The sequence below is a fragment of the Vombatus ursinus genome, unplaced genomic scaffold (assembly GCF_900497805.2).
Source record: "Vombatus ursinus unplaced genomic scaffold, bare-nosed wombat genome assembly UNPS02014813.1, whole genome shotgun sequence".
In the NCBI taxonomy this organism is placed as follows: Eukaryota; Metazoa; Chordata; class Mammalia; order Diprotodontia; family Vombatidae; genus Vombatus; species Vombatus ursinus.
In genome coordinates, this window is record NW_020954591.1 from 3,155,835 (window position 1) to 3,180,371 (window position 24,537).

General features: G+C 37.5%; 1 protein-coding gene across 1 annotated transcript in view; it reads left to right on the forward strand.

Moving 5' to 3' along the window:
* Positions 1-24,537, forward strand: part of SOHLH2 (spermatogenesis and oogenesis specific basic helix-loop-helix 2) — a 62,780-nt gene that overhangs the window by 20,582 nt on the left and 17,661 nt on the right. The window contains exons 5-9 of the mRNA XM_027877568.1: positions 1,885-1,987; positions 13,516-13,626; positions 16,148-16,295; positions 16,741-16,832; positions 17,377-17,504. Coding sequence (XP_027733369.1) covers positions 1,885-1,987; positions 13,516-13,626; positions 16,148-16,295; positions 16,741-16,832; positions 17,377-17,504 — 582 coding nt within the window. The remainder of the gene's footprint in view (positions 1-1,884; positions 1,988-13,515; positions 13,627-16,147; positions 16,296-16,740; positions 16,833-17,376; positions 17,505-24,537) is intronic.

Genomic DNA, 24,537 nt, shown 5'->3' on the forward strand with positions numbered 1-24,537 from the left:
CCACAAGAAGAATGCAGAAAAAAGCACAAAGGACTTACAGGAGCTCATAACAATCACAATATTCTCCTTCCCCCTAGTGACTCCCATTTTCTGTCCTGAGGACCTATATAGGACTACAACTTTATGGTGCAACCCCTGTGGTTTGGAGTCCCTTTGGAAGGAAATGAACTTAGGTTATTAGAAAAACAATTCCTTTTCCACATGTCTTATACCATTTCAATAACACATGGCAAGAGTAAAAGGTAAAATCTAGGTTTTGCTCTTTTGAACCCTCATGGTTCGGTCCCTTCTTGCCCTTCCCATTTAGACAACCTTGATCCTTAATTCATGAGCTCTAACCACTCCTAGTTAGAGTTGGGGTTCAGGAAGATTTGACACTCCTTTAAAAGGCTAGCTGCATTGTTCCCCTTTCTACAGCTACCAGTTCTCCAGCCAAGAGTTTCTATCACTGCCTCTCCGTGCTACATTCCCTGGGGTTGAAGTGGTGATGAATTTACTGGAGTTGAGTGAAGGCATATGGAAAAACTCAGGGATCAAGATCTGCTTTAGATTCTCTGGTGGTTTATGCTCAGCTGTCACTGAATTTCTCCTCAGATTTCAGCTTTGCTTCCATTTATAAGTCCATTTCTGATTCACACCTACTATGTGCAAGGCAGTGTGCTAGGTTTTGGGCATACAGACCCCAAAAATGTCTCTATCTTCACATATCTTACATTCTAGGGTACAACTTAGATCTACAATAGCCTGAACTGATCCAATTATATCTGATGCTGAGGCATACTTCATAGAGATGTTCATACCTCATTTTTCATTTAAGGAAATTTGAGCTTCATGAAAGTTAACCAGTTATTGAAAATTATGATTAGAATTCAGATTATCTGACTTCATTGGTCTTAATATATCTGTTATCTAAACAGTTTAATTGGATGTTTTATTTGCCATTTTGAGTTGAATGAAAATCAGCTTCCAAACTTTATCTCTGCTAGGATCATTGATCATCAATGGCTATTGATGATCTTTCCAAGCCTGTGGTACCTAAGTTAGGAAAACCTCACCAACAAAGGTGACATTTGTACCTCTTCTTGAAGAACCACAGAAATAGGGCTGAAAGAGACTGTTTGAGTTGATTCAATGTGAATTCTAGTCTCCAGATAGGACAGCACTTAATTAGCTACCTGGTCCTTTAATTTTTCTGAACATGATTATAGAACTTGACTTAGTAACATTCCAGGGTCTTGCAAACTTCCCAGTCTCCAAGCTCCTCCTAGAAATGGCTAACCACTGACCAAAAGCCCCTTCTGCAAGATCATTCTCATACTGGAAATAGAACAGCTGCTTTCTAGCACCTGTCCAATGTCCTTTCACATTTACAACTCATTCTTGTACACTACAAGTTGATCTCATCTTTGCTCTTGGGCTAGGCAGCTGCAGCGAATCTTTTAGATGTCATGTTTTGATGGTGCAGCTGTCCACTGCAGACTCATACACATTTTTCTCCTCTCAAGACACTTACCTGAAATCGAGAGCTTGATTTTTTTCTGGATACATTACTCATTTAGGTATGCCACATCTTCAGCTGTTATGGGGTTACTCTAGATAAAACCTAGTTGGAAGACAGGCAGTTGTAACATGTAATATCCTGTTTGTTTTTCTCTGTATGCCTTGAATTATTTCATGCTCTATTCATTCTGATTCAGTTAAATGTTCTTGTAGAAAAAAAAATTTGTAGGCTCCTTTTGATTTAAAAAGCATTATATTGTTAAACTCTATTGAATGAAAAGTGACAGCTGCATTTCAGATTAGAATTTGTGCATTTGATTAGTAGTTATTCTATCAGTGTTTTCTGAATAAAAAGAGCCTATATTGTTTTCTTTTAAATTTCAGCTAAAAATGAAAATATAATCAGAGGGGAAGACTCCAGATCATCCCTACAGAGACCTTTTAATGAAAGCCTAAGAGATGGTTCCACTGATCTAGTCCCTCATAGGTTAGTTTCTTGTGCTTAAAAAAAGTTATATATGATTTTGACAAAGCTTAAATAGTTATTTAACAAAAAAATTCCTGAATACTTGCCACAGTAGTACTCTGTCTGGAGTCAGAAGACCTAGGTTAAAATCCTAACTCTGCCACTAACTACCTATGTAACCTTGAGTAAGTCAACGTCTCTGAGCTAATTTCTTCATCAGTAAAATAAAGGGGTTGAGACTGTGATTCTAACTTGCACATATGCTTAGTGTAAGCCAAGAGTATGTCACAACTGAAAATTTTTTTAACATAATTTGAAGTTGCATTACTAGAAATTTAGTGTCCAGACCAATGAAAGTAATACTACTGTATTCTGAATGGGTTAGGTAACACCTGGAGTATTGGGTTGAGTTCTGGGGACTGTGACTACATCTTTTTTTAAAGCCATAAGCCATCTCAAGGCTAGTGACTAGGATGGTGAGAAAATAATGTAATATGAGGAACCATTGAAGCAACTAAAGTCATTTAACTTGGGGAAAAGAGGACTCCAGCTAGTGTAGAATATGCTAGATGTCTTCAAATGTTTATATGGAATAGGGATGAGACCAGAGGTATATCTTGGGTAGAAGATACAGGAAGCAGATTTCACTTCCATTTTAGGAAAAACTTTCTCACGGAGATGTTAAAAAAAATTAAATGGGCTGCTTTATGAGAAAGTCCCTTCAGAGACTAGATGACCACTTTTCTAGGATGAATAGTGGCAATAACATTAATTATACTTCACATTTCTCTAGTCCTTTATAGTTTTCAAAACATCCTTATGTGCATGATCTCATTTCAGTCAATCAAGAAGCACTTATTAAGGCAGCTAGATTGTGCAGTTGATAGAGCAATGGTCTAGAGTCGAGGAGACCTGAATTCAACTCTGGCCCTTGATGCTGACTAGCTATGGGATACTGGTATTAGGTGAATTTCCTTAGTGGTTTAACTAGCTAATGACAAAAAGGCAGCAGGAATCAGAGAAACAGGTTTTGGGGCACCTGGGTGGTGCAGTGAGTAGAGAACTAGCCCTGGAGTCAGGAGGACCTGAGTTCAAATCTGTCCTCAGACACTTAACACTCACTAGCTGTGTGACCCTAGGCAAGTCACTTAACCCCAATTGCCTCACAAAAAATAAATAAATAAATAGATAATAAAAAAAGAAGCACTTACTGTATACCAGGCCCTATGCTAAACACACTGAGAATACACAGACAAAAATGCAACAGTCCCTGCTCTTAGGGGAGTTTGAATTTTAATGGGGACACAACACATACCCATTTAAATATAAACAGAATGAGTATAGGATGGTTTTGGGAAGAAGTACATAAGAATCTGGGGGGACCAGTAAAGACTGTATGAAAAATGTGGTGCTTGAGCACAGTCTTAAAGGAAACCAGGGATTTCAAGCGATGGAAGTGAAGAGGGGAGTGCATTCCAGGCGTGAGGGACAGCTAGTGCAAAGACCTGGATACCAGACAGAAGATGGGGCATCATGTGTGTAAAACAATGAGTAGACCTGAAAAGGCAAGAAGGGGCTACAGCTTTAAATGTCAAACAGAGGAGTTTATATTTGAGCCTAAAAACAACAGGAAGCCTCTGAAGTTTATTGAGTTTCCACTCAGTAGGAGGGTGATGTGATCAGATTTGTACTTTAGGAAAGTTACTTCAGCAGCTATATGGAGGACAGATTAGAGTGGGTGAAGACTTCAGGCAAGGAGACCAAATAGGCCGTTGCAATCATCTAGGCAAGAGGTAATAAGGGTCTTAACTAGAGTAAAGATGTATGTGTAGGAAGAATGAGGGATGAATGCAGGAGCTGTTCTAGAGACAGAAACAAGATTTGGCAAATGATTTAATATGTGGACAGAGTGACAAGTCAGGGACAACACTGAGGTCAAGAAACTAGGTGACTAGAAGGATAACTGCTCTTGACCATAAGGTAGCTAAGTGGTGCGGTGGGTAATACACTGGACCTTGAGTCAGGAAGACTTGAGTTCAAATCTGACCTCAGACACTTACTAGCTGTGTGATTCTGGGCAAGTCACGTAACTTCTGTTGGCCTTAGTTTTCTCAACTGTAAAATGGGGATAATAATAGCACCTATCTACTAGGGTGGCTGTGAAGATCAAATGAGATAATATATGCAAAACACTTAGCACAATGCCTGGCACATGGTAGGTAATTAATAAATGCTTGTTCCCTTTGCCTTCCCATGAAAGGGAAGTTTTGATGAGGGATGGGTTGGGGAGGGGAAAAGAAAATGAGTTTTCTTTTGGAATGTATTGAGTTTGAGAGGCTTACAAGCAGTTGGTGATATGGAACAGGACCTCAGGGGAGAGATTAGGACTGGACATAAAGATAGATAGCTCTGAGATTCATATGCATATGGATAATAATTAAATCCATGGAAGTTAATGAGGTCACCAAGAAAGTATAGAGAAAAAAGTAAAGAGAACCTAGAATAGTCTTGGGGTAAACTCACAGTTAGTGACTGACATGGATGTTCAGTCATCAAAATAGACTGAGAAGGAATAGTCAGAGAGCAGGAAAACTAAGAACAATGTTCCAAAAACACAGAGCAGAGACGGTATGTAAGAGGAGACAGTGAGCAGCAATGTCAAAAGCAGCAGAGAAATCAGAGGATGAGAACTGGGGAAAGGCCATTAGATTTTATTCTTTAAAAAAAATTACAAACTTAAATACCAAAAAAGAAAAGAAAACTTCAAACAAATTCTGATCATTTTCATTCACACTACAGAACACAAAAAGGGGACTATATATGAAATGGTGAATCTCTATTTCATACTACTTGCATGTAAAAAAATGTGTGTGTGTATATATATATATATAATATGTATGTATACCATATGTTATTTGTAACACTGTCCTACTTATCTATGATTCCTTCTGTTCTCTTCTTAGTGTTTAAAAAAAGATTTCAATGGCCCTCTTTTTTGGGGGGGGTATGGCTATTTTTGAATTTCCCTCCCGTTTCTCATTCTTTGTTAAATACTAAGATAAAGGGGGGAAAACCCTTCTAACAAGCATAGTTGAGCAAAACAAATCCATACAGTAGCCACGTGCAAAAATCTGTCTCTGCATCTTGAGTTGATCAGGGAGGTGGATAGCATGCTTCATCATTGGTCCTCTGGAGACATTAACTAGGGTAAAGCTGTATGTGTAGAAACAACCTCTAGTTGGTCGTTGTGTCGAGCAGAGTCTTTCAAAGTTGTTTTTCTTCAGTGTTGCCATCTTTGTATGAATTGTTCTCTTTGATTTGCATCAGTTTATACTACACAGGATTCTCTGAAATTATCTCTTTCATCATTTCTTATGGTATAATAATATTGTAATACATTTATATGCCACGATGTGTTCAGAAGTTCCTCAAATAGTAATCATTCCTTTAGAGTCTAATCTTTCCTTTTTTACCCCCTTTTCATCCCTCCTAACTCTGGGAATTAGGAAGTTTATTATGTTTATGACTATTCCTTCCCCAGTGTTATTTATATCATTCTGTCTTAACCATTCTCTCTCCACATTCCCACTTGTTTCCCATTGCTGTTTGATGTATTTGTATACCAAACTGTTCAGGTGTGTGTGTGTGTGTGTGTGTGTGTGTGTGTGTGTGTGTTCGTTTTCAACCATCTTTTATCTGTTTGTTTTTTGTTTGTTTGTTTTTTAGGCAATAGAGGTTAAGTGACTTGCTCAGGGTCACCAGGTTAGTAAGTGTCAAGTGTTTGTTCTGAGGCCGGATTTGAACTCAGGTCCTCCTGATTTCAGGATTGGTGCTCTATCCACTGTGCCACCTCGCTGCCCCCCTTTATCTGTTTCAGATAAGAATGAGGTTCAGATAAGAGAAATGCTTACTTCTGCCATCCCCTTTTCCATACTTTTTATTCTTACATACTCTATGAGAAATAGGGAGTTCCCACTCCTTCCTTCCTCCTTTTTGTATATTGTTATATTTGAATATTTGTATTATAAATGCATATCATAAAAATACAAATATTTGTATTATAAAGAATATTTGTATATTCTTGTGGATCCTAACTGTGGCTGCATGCATTTGCATTATTTCTTTACAGATGTTTGGTGTATTTTCTCTTTGACCTGAGAGCTCTGGAATTTGGCTATAATATTCCTTGGAGTTTTCATGTTGGGATCTCCTTCAGAGAGTGATTAGTGAATTCTTTCAATTTCTACTTTGACCTCTGGTTCTATGATATCTTGGAAGTTTTCCTTTATAATTTCTTGAAATATGATGTGTAGTCTCCTTTTTTTTGATCATGGGTTTCAGGTAGTACAGTAATTCTTATCTTTCCTCAATCTATGTTTCAAGGCAGTTGATTTTCCAATGATGTATTTCACATTTTCTTCAATTTTTTCATTCTTTTGACTTTTTAAATTGTTTCTTGATGTCTTATGGAGTCATTAGCTTCTACTTGACCAATTCTTATTTTTAAAGAGTAATTTTCTACAATGAGATTTTATACCTCTTTTATCAAGTTGTTAATTCTCATTTAATATTTTTCTTGCATTGCTCTTATTTCCTTTCCCAATTTTTCCTCTACCACTTATTTAATTTAAAAAACATTTTTTGGCTTCTTTTTTAGCTCCTTCTTTGGCTCTTCTAGGAATTCTTTTTGGGCTTGTGTCTAATATGCATTTTTCTTTGAAGCTTTACTTGTAGATGTTTTCTAAGTCATTGTCTTCTGAGTTTGTGTCTTGAGCTTCCCTGTCTCCATAGAAGCTTTTTATGGTCAGGTTCTTTTTTTGTTGTATGCTCATTTTTCCAGCCTATTTCTTGACTTTGGATTTCATATCTGAGTTGGGCTGTGCTCTGCTGGAGGAGGAGGTGTGAGGATGGTTAGCCTGCACTTTTGTGGTGAGATCCGGTGGGCCTGTAGATTTTCATTGTGTCCAAGATGTTGTGATCCAGGGAGAGCTCTGGTCACATTTCTCCTGGTTTGCACTCTGGTCCTTACCTAGATAGGGCCTCTGCTCCCTCCCAATCATAGATAATAATCTCTCCTCTTTGCCCTGGAACTGTGACCCAAAACTGAGTAATGGGCATAGGATCTTCCAAATGGCACATAATCTGCACCCACTGCTAGCACAGTAGTCCTCTGTAATATCTTTCTGACCAGACGTTTAGTCTCCTTACTGTCCTTAGGCACTAAAAGTTCTTGATACCACCACTGCTGATTCTGCCACCATTGGGGGTGCTGCCTCCCCCTCCAGGCCCCATTGTGAGGGCTGCTTCCTCCAGCAGTGCTCCCAGCCAGCCTGGACACCAGTATCTGCAGGCAGACCTATCTTTCAGCCCACCTAAGATGGAAAAATGAGATACTGTAATACTGTGAATTTTATTTTTGGTTCTCCTCCCAGAATTTGATTTGAGGCATTTTTAAAAGAGTTATTTAGAGGGTTGGATTGGGAGAGCTCAGCAGAAGAGTTTAATGCCCCCTTCTGTGCTCTCCATTAGTGTGTTCTTGTTACCTTTCCTACCCCCTCCCCTGCAAACAAAACAAAACAAAAAACCAACCAGAACAATTCCATTCCTAGGAACAGTTTTTCTCAAGTACTCTTTGTAGACATTCAGGTTCTGAAGGGACCCTTGGTTCTTCCCTCCCTATTAGGTTGTTAGCCCAACATCATCATAAAACTCCTTCTAGTTTGTTCAACTGAATTTAGCTTTCAGAGTTTCTTTTGACTCACATTTGTATTTCAAAGATATTTCTCACCTCTGGTCTTTTCATCAGCAGTATTTGAAAGTCTCTTTTCTATTAAAGATCCATTTTTCCCTCTACAAGGTTATATTCTTCTTTGCAGAATAAGTTATTGTTGGTTGTAAGTCCATATGTTTTGCCCTTTAGAACATTGTATTTTAAGCTCTCCTGTTTTATAGTAGATGCTGCCAGGTCTATATGATCCCAATTTAGTTTCCTTGGTACTTAAATTGCTTCTTTATGGATGTCTGTAGTATTTTTGTGACTTTTCTGTCCCCTTTCCCCTTAGGTGAAGGTGAATTTTTTCTGTCTTCATTTTGGCCTCTGGTTCTAAAAGATCTAGGCAGTTTTCATTTATGATGAAATATAGTATCCAGACTTTTCTTGGTTTCCAGGGAGTCCAATGATTCTTAAATTATCTCTCTTTGAGCCATTTTCCAAGTTAGCTATTTATGATACTAGATATATTATTTTCTTCTGCTTTTTTCTTCAATTTTTTCATTTTGGCCTAACATTTATTGCTGTTTCATGGAGTCATTGAAGTATGTTTGGTTTATTCTATTTTTCAGAAAGTCCATTACTTGGCTAAGATTTGCTATTTTCTGTCCCAAGCTCTTTATTCTGCTTCCCATTCTTTCTTTCATTTTTATTAATCTCTCCTTTAATTTTCAGATAATTTGGTATTTAATTGGGTGTTTTTAATTGTGTTCTCAATTTAATTAATTGTGTAATTTTAATTGTGTTCTTTTTCTAGCTTTTTTAGTTGCATGCCCAATTCATTGATCTCCTCTTTCCCTATTTTATTCATGTATGCATTTAGAGATATAAAATTTCCCCTATGTACTGCTTTGACTGAATTAAAAAATTTTTGGTATATTGTCTCATTGTTCTCTTTGATGAAATTATTGATTGTTTCTATGATTTGTTTGACCCACTCGTTCTTTAGGATTATATTATTCAGCTTCCAAATAATTTTTAGTCTTTCCATGGCCCTTTATTACATGTAATTTTTATTGCATTGTAGTCTGAAAAGGATGTATTTAATATTTCTACCTGTCTGCACTTGATTGTAAGGTTTTTATGCCCTAATACATGGTCAGTTTTTGTGTAGGTGCCATTTACCACTGATAAAAAAGGATGTATTCCTTTCTATCCCCATTCAATTTTCTCCAGAGGTCTATCATATCTAATTTTTCTAAAATTTTACTCACCTCCTTAACTTCTTTCTTGTTTATTTTGTGGTTAGATTTATCTGGGTTGGAGAGGGGGAGGTTGAGGTCCCCCACTAACATGATATTGCTGTCTATTTCTTCCTATAACTCACTTAACTTCTCTAAGAATTTGGATGCTATACCACTTGGTGCATATATGTTCAGTATTGATATTGCTTCATTGTCCTGGTACCTTTTAGCAAGATGTAGTTTCCTTCTTTGTCTCTTTTAATTAGATCTATTTTTGCTTTTGCTTTGTCTGAAATCATGATTGCTACCCCTGCTTTTTTTTTTTTTTTTTTTTTTTTTTTTACTTCAGCTAAAGCATAATATATTTTACTCCAGCTTTTTACCTTTACTCTGCGGGTATCTCTCTGCTTCAAATGTGTTTCTTGTAAACAACATATCATAGGATTCTGGTTTTTAAACCACTCTGCTATGTGCTTCCATTTTGTGGGAGAGTTGATCCCATTCACATTCACAGTTCTGATTACTGTGTATTTCCCTCCATCCTATTTCCTCCCCCCTGTTTATACTTTTCTCTTTCCTTTCACCCTGTCCCTCCTCACCAGTGTTTTGCTTCTGACCACCGCCTCCCTTCTGTTAACCTCCTTCCTCTTTCTTTCCCCTTTCTTCTTCTAATTCTGCTCTCCCTTCTATTGCCCCCACTTTTTTCTTTTCCCTTTTCCCTCCTTCTTCCATATAGAGTAATACCCAAGTGAATATGTATATTATTCTCTCTTTAAGTCAAATCCAATGAAAGTAAGGTTCAAACAATGCTCACTCCCTCCTTTCTTTCCCTCTACTGTAATAGGTCTTTTGCACCTCTTCATGTGATATACTTTACCCTATTCTGCTTCCCCCTTTCTTCTTCTTCTAGTACAATCTTTTTTTTAACCCCTTAATTTTTTCATATATCATCACATCAAAGTCAACATATACTAATACCCTCTATCTATATATACTCCTAATTGTCCTAACAGAGATATAGTTCTCAAGAGTTTTAAGTATCATCTTCCCATGTAGGAGTGTAAACAGTTTAACCTTATTGAATAACATGATTTTTGCCTTTCTGTTTCCCTTTTTATGCTTCTTTTGAATCTTGTAGTTGAAGATCACATTTTCTGTTCAGCTTTGGTCTCTTCATCAGGAAAGTTTGAAAGTCCTCTATTTCATTGAGTGTCAATCTTTTCCCTTGAAAGATTATGCTCAATTTTGCTGGGTAGTTGGTTCTTGATTGTAATCCAAGCTCTCTTGCCCTCTGGAATATCATATTCAAAGATCTCTGATCCATTAATGTAGAAGCTGCTAAGTCTTGTGTAATCCTGACTGTGGCTCCATGATATTTTAATTGTTTCATTCTGGCTGCTTGCAGTATTTTCTCTTTGACCTGATAATTGTAGAATTTGACTATAATATTCCTTGGAGTTTTCATTTTGGGATCTCTTTCAGGAGGCAATCAGTGGATTCTTTCAATTACTATTTTACCCTCTGGCTCTAGAATATCAGGGGAGTTTTCCTTGATAATTCTTAAAGATGCTGTCCAGACTCTTTTTTTGATCATGACTTTCAGGTCATCCAATAATTATTAAATTATCTCTCCAGATCTATTTTCCAGGTCACTTGTTTTCCCAGTGATGTATTTTATATATTCTTCTATTTTTTTCCATTCTTTTGATTTTGTTAGACTGATAACTGATGTCCCATAGAAGCATTAGTTTACACTTGCCCAAATCTGATTTTAAGGAATTATTTTCTTCAGTTAGCTTTTGTACCTCCTTTTCCATTTGGCCAATTCTACTTTTTAAGGAATTGTTTTCTTCAATCAATTTTTGTCCTTCCTTTTTCAAGCTATTGACTCTTTCTTACATATCTCTCATTTCTTTTCCCAATTTTTCTTCTACTTATTTAATATTTAAAAATCCTTTTTGAGCTCTTCCAAGAAGGCTTTTTGTGCCTGAGACCAATACATATTCCCCTTTGAGACTTTGTATGTAGGCATTTTGACGTTGCTGTCCTCTTTTGAGTTTGTGTTTTGTTCTTCCTCATCACCATGGTAGCTTTCTATGGTCAGGTCTTTTCTGTATTTTGCTCATTTTTAAGCTTATTTTGTGACTTTTAAAGTTGAGTTCTGCTCCTGGGGCACAGTCCCAAGCTTCTTTTGCTAAGGGCTGCCAGGGGCCTGGTCACTGACTTTCTGTGCTTGGGCCTCTGGGGTTCACAGCTTGCCTACTGCACTGGGATGACCCAGCCTAGCTGCACCTGTTGTGCCGGGCTTCCAGGGCTGTCAGTTGATTTTCTTCACTGGGGCTGGAGGCATCACAGCTGGCCTGCTGTGCTGCTGGCCTGCTGTGCTGCTAGCCTGCTAAGCTAGGACCGAGGGGCCTCAGTTGCTGATCTGGGCTGTAGCTAAGAGCCTCCCGCTGGCTTGCCCACCCACTGTCTGTGTTGGGCTGTGATCTCCTTTTACCCAAGTAAGAAAGACCTTTTCTGAAGTCCTTAAGTTATCTTAATCTGGAAAATTTTTTTCATTCTTTCTGTGGGTTCTGTTGTTCTAGAATCCATTTATAGGTTTCATTTAATGTTGTTTCCAAGGGAAACTGGGGAGAGCTCAGACAACTTCCTGGCTTCTCTCTGCCATCTTCTCCAATTCTTTCTTCAAAAACTTTTGTTCCATTTTTAATGGCTTGCTTCATTTCCTTTAGATACTCATGTAAACTTTGTGGAAAATCCATTTTTCTCTTTAAGTCATTGCTTTCAATTTGTATATAGTTACTCTTTTCTTCTTTAGGGGGGATGGATCTCTACATCAAAAATATTTTCTTATATTCTTTCATGTTTCCTTTGGTTTATTTATCTTTTAAGATTTTATTCCTGAATTGAGATTTTGTTTCATGGCCAGGCTTTGTTCTTGCTTTGCTTTTTAGGTGAAATAGTTAGTCCTGCTTTGTCTTACCCTGAGTCACCAGAGTTTCTTCATTGACTTCTAGTTCTGAGCATTTACCCCCAGATCTTTGTGGTTCAGAAAACTAGATCTTTTGGGCTCTCTATGGTACCTGAATTCAAAATGTTTGGGTCCTTGAAGCCCCTGGACCCCTGGGATGTCCCAATCTAAGTATTGTTACACTACTCTCATCATTGCCATTCCTCAAGACATCTTAAGTCCCCACTCTGGTTTGTTTGTTTGTTTGTTTGTTTTGTTTTGTTCTTAACTTTCCTGTAGCTTTCTCTAGGGCATCCTCTGTCTTTACTGACTGTATGCATAGAATATGACAGGGTATATAGCCTGTCAGTGGTCATTCTGGGAAGTTGAGCTTCTAACTGGGAAGCAGAATGATCATAGAGGAAGTAGAACCCAAGTTGAGTCTTCAAAGAAAGAAGGTATTCACAGATATACACTTACTCACACACACACACCTCATGAGTAACCTTCTATACAATGTTTAATAGATTCATACTTTTGTTCTGATTAAATTTCCAGGGATTTCTTTAAATGTAACATGAGAATATCTGAAGTGGAATCACAACCAACCACAGAGCCTTTAAAGAATGGCTACACAACACCACGTACTCTAATTGAATAAAGTAATAGATGAGTGACAGTTTGTACTTTTTGGCCATACTTCTAAATATTTTTGATAATATTGATAATAGTGCCTTCAAATTTATTGGGAGACAACTAATGAGTGATTTTAGAGTTGACTGTACTTTTACCCTAAGCCAGTGAGGATAGTTTAAAGGGTGACTGAGTGTCTCAGCCTTTATATTACAAAGGCTTTCCCATTCATGGGCATGTTTCAAGGTTTTAATTTCTGAATTAGAAAAATAAGCTCTCTAGTACTGTTTATGATCAGAGATTGGGGAAAAAGCTTGGAAAGCATAGAATCTCTTACTAGTATACCATCATTTGTTGCTGCCTTTTTTATCAAGTGGCTAATCTATAAAACCTCTTTAAGTAAATGATAGGGTTTGGGGAGCAAGTTTATCTTCTCTTTTTTTTTCGTATGGCAGGTTATCTCTGCTGAAAGTTTCACATTAGTATGGAAATTAGTAGTAAATTGTTCATTCAAACAATAACTTATATGACTTGATCAGTAAATGTTGAATGAATGAAATTTAAAATGTACTGAGTTTTCAAATTATTAGCAATAAACCAGGGAATAAAATGCTTAATTTCTGTCTGTTTATTTTTCTTATTAATACATTATGTGCTATCCTTCCCTCCTTCCCACCTGTCCATGATGACTTTATGTTTCTGGTAGAATATGTGCTATTATACAACAATGAAAAGCAATAACGAGGAAATAAATGAGCAATAATTTGGAAAATAGAATGCTCAGTTAATTAAACAAATATTTATTGTGTTTCAGCTACTATATTGTGGTAGTAAATATTTTAGAAATGCTTAAGCACAAAAGTTCTGGTTAGAATAAGTACTGTGTGATTTGAAATGTACAATATTGAACAAGATACTATGAACAATGTCCTTTAGGTATTGTATTGGTTTGCTGGGCCATTTACTTATGCCTTTGACCCTTTATGGTGTGCTTTGCTTTTGCTTCTAGTTCCAATTCATTAGGAGACAACCCTGGAGTTGGACAAAAGACTTCATTGTCTGATTCCAGGAAAAGTAAAAAGATTTCACTTCTTCATTCAAGCAAAGAAAAGCTGAGAAGGTAAATTTATATGAAGTTATTTGTGCCACTGTTTCCTTTGTAGTGAAAACTTAAATTTATATGGTGTTCACAATTCAATTGATGGTACTGTAAAAAAATTAAAAGTCATTGTAAAAACTAGCCACTATGGGTACTGAATAGAGGCCTAATGTCTAATGGACTAAAGAGTGTTCTATCAGTGTCATCATTTAAGGAGCAGAAATACTGAGTTTCCAAGAAATCTGTTTGCTGAGTTGTGAGGTTGTGAAGGAATTGTAACTGCCTTCTCCATCTTCTTCCTGGATCCGACCCCCCTCCCCCCAACAAGGAGTTGCAGAGGAAGCAACCAGACTTAATTAACCCTGTCTTGCCACAAAATAAAACTGACCATTCTCAAAGTGGCAAGATGAAATTGATTGGCATTGATGGATTGATAAAATAATTCTGACCTCTCCAAAATATTCTTGGTTAAAAAAAAGTTCACATGTACATTTGTACATGAGTAAAAGTAAAGTCAGAACAACGAGCATTTGTTAAGTCTTTAATATATGACAAGCATTGTGCTAAGGATACAAAGAAAGGCTTTACTTTTAGTACCTGCTCTTGAGCTCACAATCTAATGGGGGACACAGCATACAAATAATAGTTTACAAAAAACACATGTACAAGGTAAATTGGAGATGATCACATCAGAAAGGCACTAAGATTAAAGGGGGATCGGGAAAGGCTTCTGGTAGAAAATGAGATTATAGCTGGGTCATGAAGTCAGAGAAGCCAGGAGTCAGAGATGAGATGCATAATGTGTTTATTGCTGAAATCTCACATTAATGTCAACGTTTAATTCATTCCTAGCTATTTTATTGTTTGTTTTTTTGAGTCAGTGGGTCTGCATACTTTATGGCAAAGATAGATGAAGCAGGAACAGAAAGATTGGACTATACTAATGAAGTAATATTTTTCAAAGTTCCATTCATATCAGAGTGAATATAGTGAGATAAGCATCCTAGTGAAGTTTACCTTGCTTCCCCACCCATGAAAGTAAATCCTATGCTTGACCAAGCTGTAGTCATTCAAAGAAGATGGAACCAGAAGAATCATGAGAATCCAGCTGCCCATCCCAAGTGATCTGAAGTCCAAAATATTATTTATTTCTTGGAAGTTTGTATCTGCCCAAGAAGGACCCAGTCAACTGATTTGAATCCAAACAGCCTCCTAGGATTTTTCTCTGTTGGAAATGAATTGCAAACAGACTCACTCTTCTTCAGTGTTGGTCTGATTTGTTCAGAATAAAGCTGATATATATGATATGAAAGATAGATATCCATTTATGCTTTTTTGTCACATTGTATTTTTTGTTCCCCATTTTTTTCTAAACATTTTTTCCTGATAGAAGTTGGTGCATATTTATTAGTGGTGACCTGTTTTAACCTTTCTTATAAGATCAACCATCATCAGCTTCCAAAAGAATTTCAGTAATCCTCCTCATTCTTGCTAAGATTTGATTGCAGTTTGTTCAGTTTAATCTTGTATTTCAATGTTCAGCAAGCACTTAATCAAATACTCACAGTATACTGGCTGCTTTGCTGTAAGCTAGGGAGACATGTAGAAGGAATAAAAATTTCTCCTCTGAAGATGCATAGATTCCTTTACAACTTCTACTCAAATTCTTACCAACTTGGTTTAATTTCTGTTTGAAATCAGGCCAGCAGGCTCTCATAGTTTACATGATTTGTTCTAACTAAGAGACCCCGTCTCCTTGTTTTCCATAGATTAAAAAGTTATGTGTAAATTAGATGTATTACAAAGGACTAATTGGTAAGTTCTTGGGTCTCCTGCATCCGTTCATGAATTTATTTATGTCAAGACAGGGTATAATGCGAAGATCATTGGACTTGGAATCAGAACCAAGTTTTAGTCCTGCTTTGAGGCATAATGGTATGACCTTGTACAGTTCCCTTAACTTCTCTGAACCTCAGTTTTCTTATCTATAAAATGGGGATCATAATAGTTATATCACTTGTTTCACAGAGTTGTTGTAAGAAAAGCACTTTCAACCTGCAAAGTCCTGTATAAATGTGAGGTATTCATATTGCTATTATTATTTGCCATCCATGTTTCTGTCTGTTCATCCACCTTGAAGGAGAAGAATTCTACCAACTTTTGTAGAGTAACATAGTGGGAAATGTCTTCTTCCTGACTACCTGAACATAGTACTGCAGTGTTGCAGTCCTTTCTCTTAAATTCAGTCTCTACTGCATAATCCCATTAGGCGGCAGGGATGGAACAAGTGTAGCACTGGGTTATATTGTAATACAGTGTTTAATCCTTCAAACAGCCAGCTTCCTCCACTCCTTTTGAAGTAACACAGTAAAGATGTACTGTAAGTGACTGAAAGCTTTTAGCGCCTAGTGAAGCACCAGTTCTATCCTGATACACCTGTATTAGAAGGATTATTGACTCCTCTGAGTTCAGAAGGTGGGTTATGTGTGTGGAATGGAGTGGAGGGTTAGGTTCATTCCTAATGTACAGTATTTTTGAGCAGAGAACGAATCAAGGATTGCTGTGAGCAGCTGCGAACTCTCTTACCATATATAAAGGGGAGGAAGAATGACGCTGCTTCAATTCTTGAGGCAACAGTTGATTATGTGAAGTGTATTCGAGAGAGAATCCCTCCAACTATCATGATTCAGGTACTTTCTAAATTCTTTGAGTTCTGCTTATACAGGACCTTCAGGCACCTGTAATTTTATTTGTAGTGTTTCCGTTACTAGATATCACAGCCTTATCCATGCCACAATATAGAGTCTCCACGAGTAACTGTTGTAGTTAAATAAAATGGAAAACTGAATTCCCTAGCAATGATCCATGTGGGGATGAACTTCCAAACTTAGCTCTCCTGGTCCTCTGATAATAGGTACATAAAATGAGCAGCCCGAACCATACTCAAAACTTTCCCAGTATGACTGGACCTGCCAGAGAACCAAGAGTCACTTCTGCATCACAGTGAGAAATCAAAAGAAGACTTTAGTGGAAGCGATATCATTTATACAGAGAGACTAAAAAATAAAATCACCAAAAAATTCTGTTTAGCTATCTGGAAATTTGTATTTACCCCCACTTTTTTTTTTTTTTAAGATTACAAAGGTGCTTCAGAGCAACAGAAGGTTTTGTAAGAAGCAACAGGTAGCCAACCAGCCCTTCCTTCCAAGTACTGTCAGGACACAAAGGTAGGAAATGAACCTTTACTTCCTATGAAATTCAAGTTTTTGCCAGTAACTTCCAACTCTTGCCATAGGCAAAGTACTAAGCCACTAAACCTTCACACAGTTTAGTGATCTATTTTAAAAAAGAAACTTTTTTTCTTTTGTTAATAGATGGGGAATTTTTGCTATTTTGGTCCTTGTAATGTGAAATGTGAATGATAATGGCATGCAACAATTTCAGATCAATACAGTGTCCCTTAGTATTCCTTTTATTATAACCCAAAACATTAAAAACAGGATCCTATAAGCAGTTTGAACTATAGAAATTTTTGTAATATACAAGTAAGACAAAATTATCTTGTATTTTAAAAGCAGTCAGTAGAGATTTAAGTCAAATTGAACAACATCCTGAAGAATCTGGGAGTCCAGTCCAAGTCTTTGTGACAATGCAAATTTCATTTTTACTGCTTTTGTGATGAAACTAACTATAGAGTTTAATAAAGATATTTTTCTTCAATAAAAAGGTATTTAAGATTTCTTCCCTTTTCCTCCCCCTTTCACTTTTTAGGGAAAGTAATGTGGTGACAAGTATGCAGTCACCTATGAAAGAAATCAGATTCCTGGCTAATAAGTGCTTGAATGTATACTCTCTTCCTGGTTCAGAGCGCCCATTGGATGAAGCCTTGAAAGGTGATGGTCGATGTCTCCTCAACTTCTTGCAAATAGTTTGCACTAGAGTGTATATAAATAGATATATAATTTAACCTGTTTTTATATGTATCTCCTGGGAATTACTGATTTTAAAATTACAGGTTTTTTTAGTCTGTTTGAAGGAATTAATGAAAAAAGCATTTATTAAGCACTTATGTGTAAGATACTATGTTGACCCTTAGGAATACAAACAAAAGAGATACGGTACTTACCCTCCCTGCAGATTATATTCCGAGAGGTAAAGACCACATATATAGGAAATGGTGGCTACAGAAGATGTGCTGTGATCTAAGAAATATGGGAATGATGAGTGGTGCCATAGGGAAATTAATTGACATGTCCTTTTGAAAAATAATGATAGTCCTTAATTACTGTTTCCCAGAGCAAGGGGTAGAAAGTATGTGTGTTTGCAGGGGATGAGGAGAAGGAGTAGGAGGAGGAGAGTATCTGCCTAGGATATGACTGTAAAACATAATCAGGTGACTGGGGATGGCTAGATATGGTTTACTTTCACCAATTAGAACAATATAACCCTGGGGTGGGAGCTGGAGGTCCGAGTCCTCAGGCATTTAAATGGTATATTTTAAGAAACAATGGTTAAGCTAGTTATGAAGCCCAGAATCCTTATTTTGATGGAAGAAAATGACTGTGTTTATTATTTGTAAAGTACCTGAGGATTTGGAAGGAAAGTTCAAGTTATAGAGAGCCTGGAAAACCAGCTAGAAGGATTTATATTTGACACAATAGAAAATAGGAAGGAATTGAAATTTTGAGGAGAGGAATGATAGGACAAAAATTAGTCAGGCCATTAGTAGCATTTCTTGAACACCTGCCATGTTCTAGGTTCTGTGCTTAAGTGCTGGAGATAAGAAAGAAAGGTAAAACAAAAACTCAACAGTTGCTACTTTCAAGAGGCTCATGGTCTAATGGGGGAGACAACATACAAACAACTATGTAGAAACAAGATCTATGCAAGATAAATTGGAGATAATCAATAAAGAGAAGGCACTAACATTAAGAGAAGCAGTATTTCAATAACAGCCTGGCACAAATATGAAAAATTAACTAGAAAAGGGAAAAACCAGAAACTGGGAAATACACTAGAAAGATCTATTGCAGGATAACAAAATTCAGTTTCAGAAAAGGAATTAAAGGAAATGTTTTTTCTGTCTTATTCTGTTTGGGGTAGAATTTATGCTTTTATGTATGTCTCCAGGTTTACCAAACATTTTCCTGAGTGTCTACCAGTCTAAGCCAATCTTGGCTAAATTTCTGGAAAAAGTTTTTTTTTTTCTACAATTTGTTTGCTTTATTGAACACATTCACAATTCAGAAGCCTTCTTCTGGTTTAGACTCAGATTCTTCTTCTGCATTTTGTTATGATTCATTAATTTATTTATTTTTAGTTTTCAACATTCACATCCACAAGATTTTGAGTTCCAAATTTTCTCCCCCTCTAGTCCCTCCTCCAGCCCCAAGACAGCGTGCATTCTGAATACCTTTCCCCTAATCTGCCTTCCCTTCTATCTCCCCCCCCCTTCTCTTATCCCCTTCCTCTTCTATTTTCCTGTGTGGCAGGATAGATTTCTATACCCCATTGCCTATATGTCTTATTTCCCAGTTGCTTGTGAAAACAATTTTTTAACATTTGTTTTTAAAACTTTGGATTCCAAATTTTCTCCCTTCCTCCCTCACCACCCACCTTCATTGAGAAGGCAAGCAACTCGATTCAGGTTATACTTGTGTAGTGATGCAAAGCACTTCCATAGTAGTCATGTTGTGTAAAACTAATTATATTTCCCTTCATCCTATCCCGCCCCTTGTTAATTCTAGTCTCTCTTCTGAACCTGTCCCTCTTCAGAAGTGTTTGCTTCTGACTACCCCCTCCCCCAATCTGCCCTCCCCTCCAAGATCCCCTTCCCCCACACCCGCTTTCTTATCTCCTTCCCCACTATTTTCCTGTAGTTGATAAGATAGCTTTCCATGCCCAGTTGAGTGTGTATGTTATTCCATTCTTAAGCCAAATCCAATGAGAATAAGATTCACTCATTCCCTCTCACCTTCTCCCACTTCCCTTCCACTGTAAAAGTCTTTTTGTGTCTGTTTTATGTGAGATAATTTGCCCTATTCTACCTCTCCCTTTCTCCTTCTCCCAGTATAATCCTCTCTACCCCCTTAATTTTATTCTCCAGATATCACCCATTCATCTTCAACTCATCCTGTGGTCTCTATCTATCAATCTATCTATACATGTAATTTTTTTCCCCTCCAACTACCCTAAAACTGACAAAGGTCTCATGAGTTACAAATATCATTTTTCATGTAGGAATATAAACAGTTCAACCTGAATAAGTGCCTTATGATTTCTCTTTCCTGTTTACCTCTTCATGTTTACTTGAGTCTTGTATTTGAAAGTCAGATTTTCTATTCAGCTCTTGTCTTTTCATCAAGAATGCTTAAAAGTCCTCTATTTCACTCAATGTCCATTTTTTCCCCTGAAGGATTATACTCAGTTGTGCTGGGTAGGTGATGCTTGGTTGTAACCCTATGTCCTTTGCCCTCTGGAATTTCATATTCCAAGCCCTCCAGTCCCTTAATGTAGAAGCTGCTAAATCCAGTGTTATCTTGATTGTGTTTCTGCAATACTTGAATCATTTCTTTCTGACTGCTTGTAATATTTTCTGCTTGACCTGGGAACTCTGGAATTTGCCTACAATATTCCTAGGAGTTTTCCTTTGGGGATCTCTTTCAGGAGGTGATTGATGGATTCTTTCAATTTCTATTTTGCCCTCTGGTTCTAAAATATCAGGGCAGTTTTCCTTGATATTTTCTTGAAAGATGATGTCTAGACTCTTTTTGTGATCATGGCTTTCAGATAGTTCAATAATTTTTAAATTATTTCTCCTGGATCTATTTTCCAGGTCAGTTGTTTTTCCAATGAGATATTTAACAGTTTTCTATTTTTTCATTCTTCTGAATTTGTTTTACAGTGTCTTGATTTCTCGTAAAGTCACTAGCTTCCAATTTCTCCATTCTAATTTTTAAGGAAGTATTTTCTTCAGTAAGCTTTTGGACTTCCTTTTCCATTTGGGCAATTTTGCTTTTTAAGGCATTCTTTTCCTCATTGGCTTTTTGGACCTCTTTTGCCATTTGGGTTAGCTATTTTTTAAGGTGTTATTTTCTTCAGTATTTTTTGGGTATCCATTAGCAAACTGTTGACTTGTTTTTCATGATTTTCTTGCATCACTCTCATTTCTCTTCCTAGTTTTTCCTCTACTTCTCTTACTTGCTTCTCAAAATTGTTTTTGAGCTCTTCCATGGCCTGGGACTGATTCATATGTTTCTTGGAGGTTTTGGACATAGGAGCTTTGATTTTGTTGTTTTCATCTGGTTGTATGTTTTGATCTTCTTTGTCACCAAATAAAGATTCTATGGTCTGGCTTTTTTTGCGTAATTTGCTCATGATCGTGGGTAATTACTTGAGTTTTAAACTCTTTGTTAAGGTAGGGGTCTGCTTCCAGTGTGGAGAATGTACTGTCTGAAGCTTCAGGGGTTTTGTGCAGCTGTTGTCAGAGATACTTCTAGGGACCTGTAAGTTTTCAGTTCTTCCAAGGTGGTATGATCAAGGGCGAGGTGTTTACTCCTTTCTTGGCCTGTGCTTTGGTCTATGAGTGACCACAAGCACTCTTTTCTGCCTTGGAACTGTGAGAATTTCCTCTCCACTGCCACCACAAGCTCCACCATGTTAGCACTTCTCCTCACCCCAGGATTTGCACCCAGAACTGTGACCCAGATCCAAGCACAGGCAAAGCAAGAGAATCCTTCCTCAGCACCAGCAAAGAGATCCCTGCAATCCCCCTCTGATCAGCCACTCAATGTCCCCCTCAGTCTGTGGGCCCAGAGCTCTGCAAGCAGCCACAGCCCCGGGGCTGGGGCTGGGACCAAGCTTCTCTCTCACCACAGTCATAGACCTTTCCTACTGACCTTCTAAGTTGTCTTTAGCATTTGTGGGTTGAGAAGTCTGCAAACCACCACAGCTGCCTGTGATTCAGTCCTCTGAGGCCTGCTCCAGATTTGCTAAGGCCTGTTTTGCCTGAATGCCCATGCTGGACTGTACTCCTCTCCCAGTCCAGCACAATAGACCTTTCTAGTCAACCATCCAGGTTGTCTTGGGCTGGAAATCTGTTTCACTTTGTCTTTTTGTGGGTTCTACTGCTCTAGAATTTGTTTATAACCATTTTTTTTTTACAGATATTTGGAAGGGTTTGGGGGGAGAGCTCAAGCAAGTCACTGCTTTTACTCCACCATCTTGGCTCTGCCCAGAAAAAGTTTCTTTAGGGAGAAATAACTGTCGGTAGCCTTCTACCGACAAAGCATTCCATGACATAGAATACATTTATGAACCACTTCTGCTTCTACCCACTTTCCTAAGTCTACTTGCTACCTAATGTAGAAAATCTTATCTCCTACCACTCCCTAACACATACCTTCCTCTCTAGTCAAGTAATTTTTATCTTCACTGTTCTTATATAAACCACATATTGTTGCCTTTTTACTTTTGCTCACATTGTTTTCCCACATGGAATGCCTCCATTTCTCTAATTTTCTAAATTCCACCAAGGCTTCAAGGCCCATTTCAAGTGCTGCCTTCTTCATGAAACCTTCCTTAATGTGTCTGCCACATTGATGCATCTTCTTCCTATAGTCTTCCTTTTCTGTATCATATATGTTGATTCTTGATTATATTCTAAATATCACACTTATTTGCATATTACCAATAGTATAGTATTTTCTTCTCTAATCAGTTCAGTTAGTCTTATCTTCCCAAAATTATGCTACCTTCTAACATCCCTTCTAAGAGATGGTAATGGTTTTTCATATTTTTATATCTTCTACCATGCAAGATTCTAAGTTCTTCTAGAGTAGGGACCATTTCATATATTTAGTATCTCGCTTAGTGCTTAGCATAATACTATGTGCAAAGATCACAAAATTTTAGCATTAAAAGAACTTTAGAGGTCATCTAACCTGACCCCTTCATTTTACTGAGACCCAGAGAGGTTAAATAACTTGTCCAAGGTCATACAGCTAATAAGTAATAGCAGCAGAATTCAAACCAAGCCTTCTGATACCAGGTCCATGAATCTTTATGTTGTTTCATGTAAATGCTTGAAAAATATTTGTTAGATAGTAATACACATGTGATATATGCTCTGGGGTTCATTCTCACAATCCATACTTGTACCAGTATATTGGGTCTCCAGAACATCACTCACTACATTTCCCTCCAGGGTCTAAGGGTAATCATGAAGTATTAAACTTTCTCTAATACTGTTGCTCATGACTCCCCATCTAGCATGTTCCCTCAGTATCAGTCACCAGTCCATAGCTCCTCAATGTCATTTAGCTAGTTAACATCAATTAGTTTTTCCAAAGGAATATTTACTGAGAAGATAGAACAAGAACCAAAGTACCAAACCTCCGTAACTGGGAGCCCTTCCTCCTCCTCTACCACCTTGGCCTCTAGGAAGAGTGGACTCAAAGTGGTGACTACCAGACATTTTCCCCACCAAGTTTAGTTCGGGTGTGGCATGGGTGATAAACATGTCAGCCCCTTGCTGTATTACTGGCTTCTCAGCTGCTGGATCAATTCACTGCTGAGCTAAGCAGATCATTTCTCAGAACTGTCTCCTCACTAGATTTGGCTGCTGTAACTAATAGCATACTCTGCAGTAGACTCTAGTTGCTAAACTAGTGGTGGCTCTTCTGATCTTTTGAAGCTCACAAGGTCATAACATTTCATCTTCATTACTCACTTACCTGGGGTCAGGAAAGAATAAATTGCAGGGAGAGAAATAGGGGTGCAATACATATCTATGTTTTTGTGGCTAGGTAGGGAGAAGAGGCAGTTGGCTGTAGTAGGCTGCCATCATTACTACTACCTCTCCCCAACCCAAAGACTTTCAATATTTTTTCTTCCTCCTCACTGGAAAGCCTCCAAGGAAAAGAGGAAGAGTTAATCCATTCAAGACTTTTGTGTGCACAATCAGTTCTGTCCCAGCAGCTAATCAAAAGGTTTTCTGTAACCACACAATAAGCCACCAGGAAACAGAGTATGTATGCACTTACTCTGAATCCAGGAAAAGTCCCATCCATTATGCATTTTTGGAAATAGGCTTACCATACCTCCATGCAGGTTGACAGTGGGCAGATAATTGCATTTACTTGAAGGACTCTGCCCTCATGGGCCGGTTATTTGCTCCATTTAAAAATTTACCATTCTTGGTAAATCACCCTGGATATATTTTAAACCCATTGTCCATATGCTAAATCCAGATGAGTTCTCTGGTGTCCCATGGAGGCATAAGCATTATTTTTTCTCACTTACTTCCCCTGTGCCATATAAGAAAGAGTCTCAAAACAGCTAATATGTATAGGTAACAATCATAATGAACCATAAATACAGAGTTGTACAGATTCAATAAAGAATATTTTACAGTGTTTATCAGTAGCTTACTTAGTACAGAATGAAAGCTTGTCTTGAAACTGGAAATGGTCTTCCATAACCCAAAGGCAATAAAAACAAAAAAAGGCAAAGAAAATCTAGTTAATTAACTCAGGAAAAAAAAAAACTTGTATCCTATAGAGATTCCTAGAATATGTGATATTCTACCTATAGGTATTAGGGATGTAGGGCTGAATGGAATTTACTCTCAGGTAATAAACCAAATCAATTTGGCTTGATGTTTGTGTAGCATGCTCAGTCAGGGACTAAGTTCTACAGCAAATTGGCACTGGTCCAGAAGGAATTGGGACACTCTTCTTCTTTCATCGAGCCCTCAACTTACCCCTCCTCTGGACCCACCCTCGCAAACTGAGTTTAATTCTGCAAAATTCTTCTTGGTTTCTACAACATAGGTACTCCCCAAAACATTTTCCAGAGAAACTTGAAATATATAGGGAATCCCTCTTGAGGTCGAGAGGTTCAGATAAATTTACCCCAGAGACAGAGGGCACT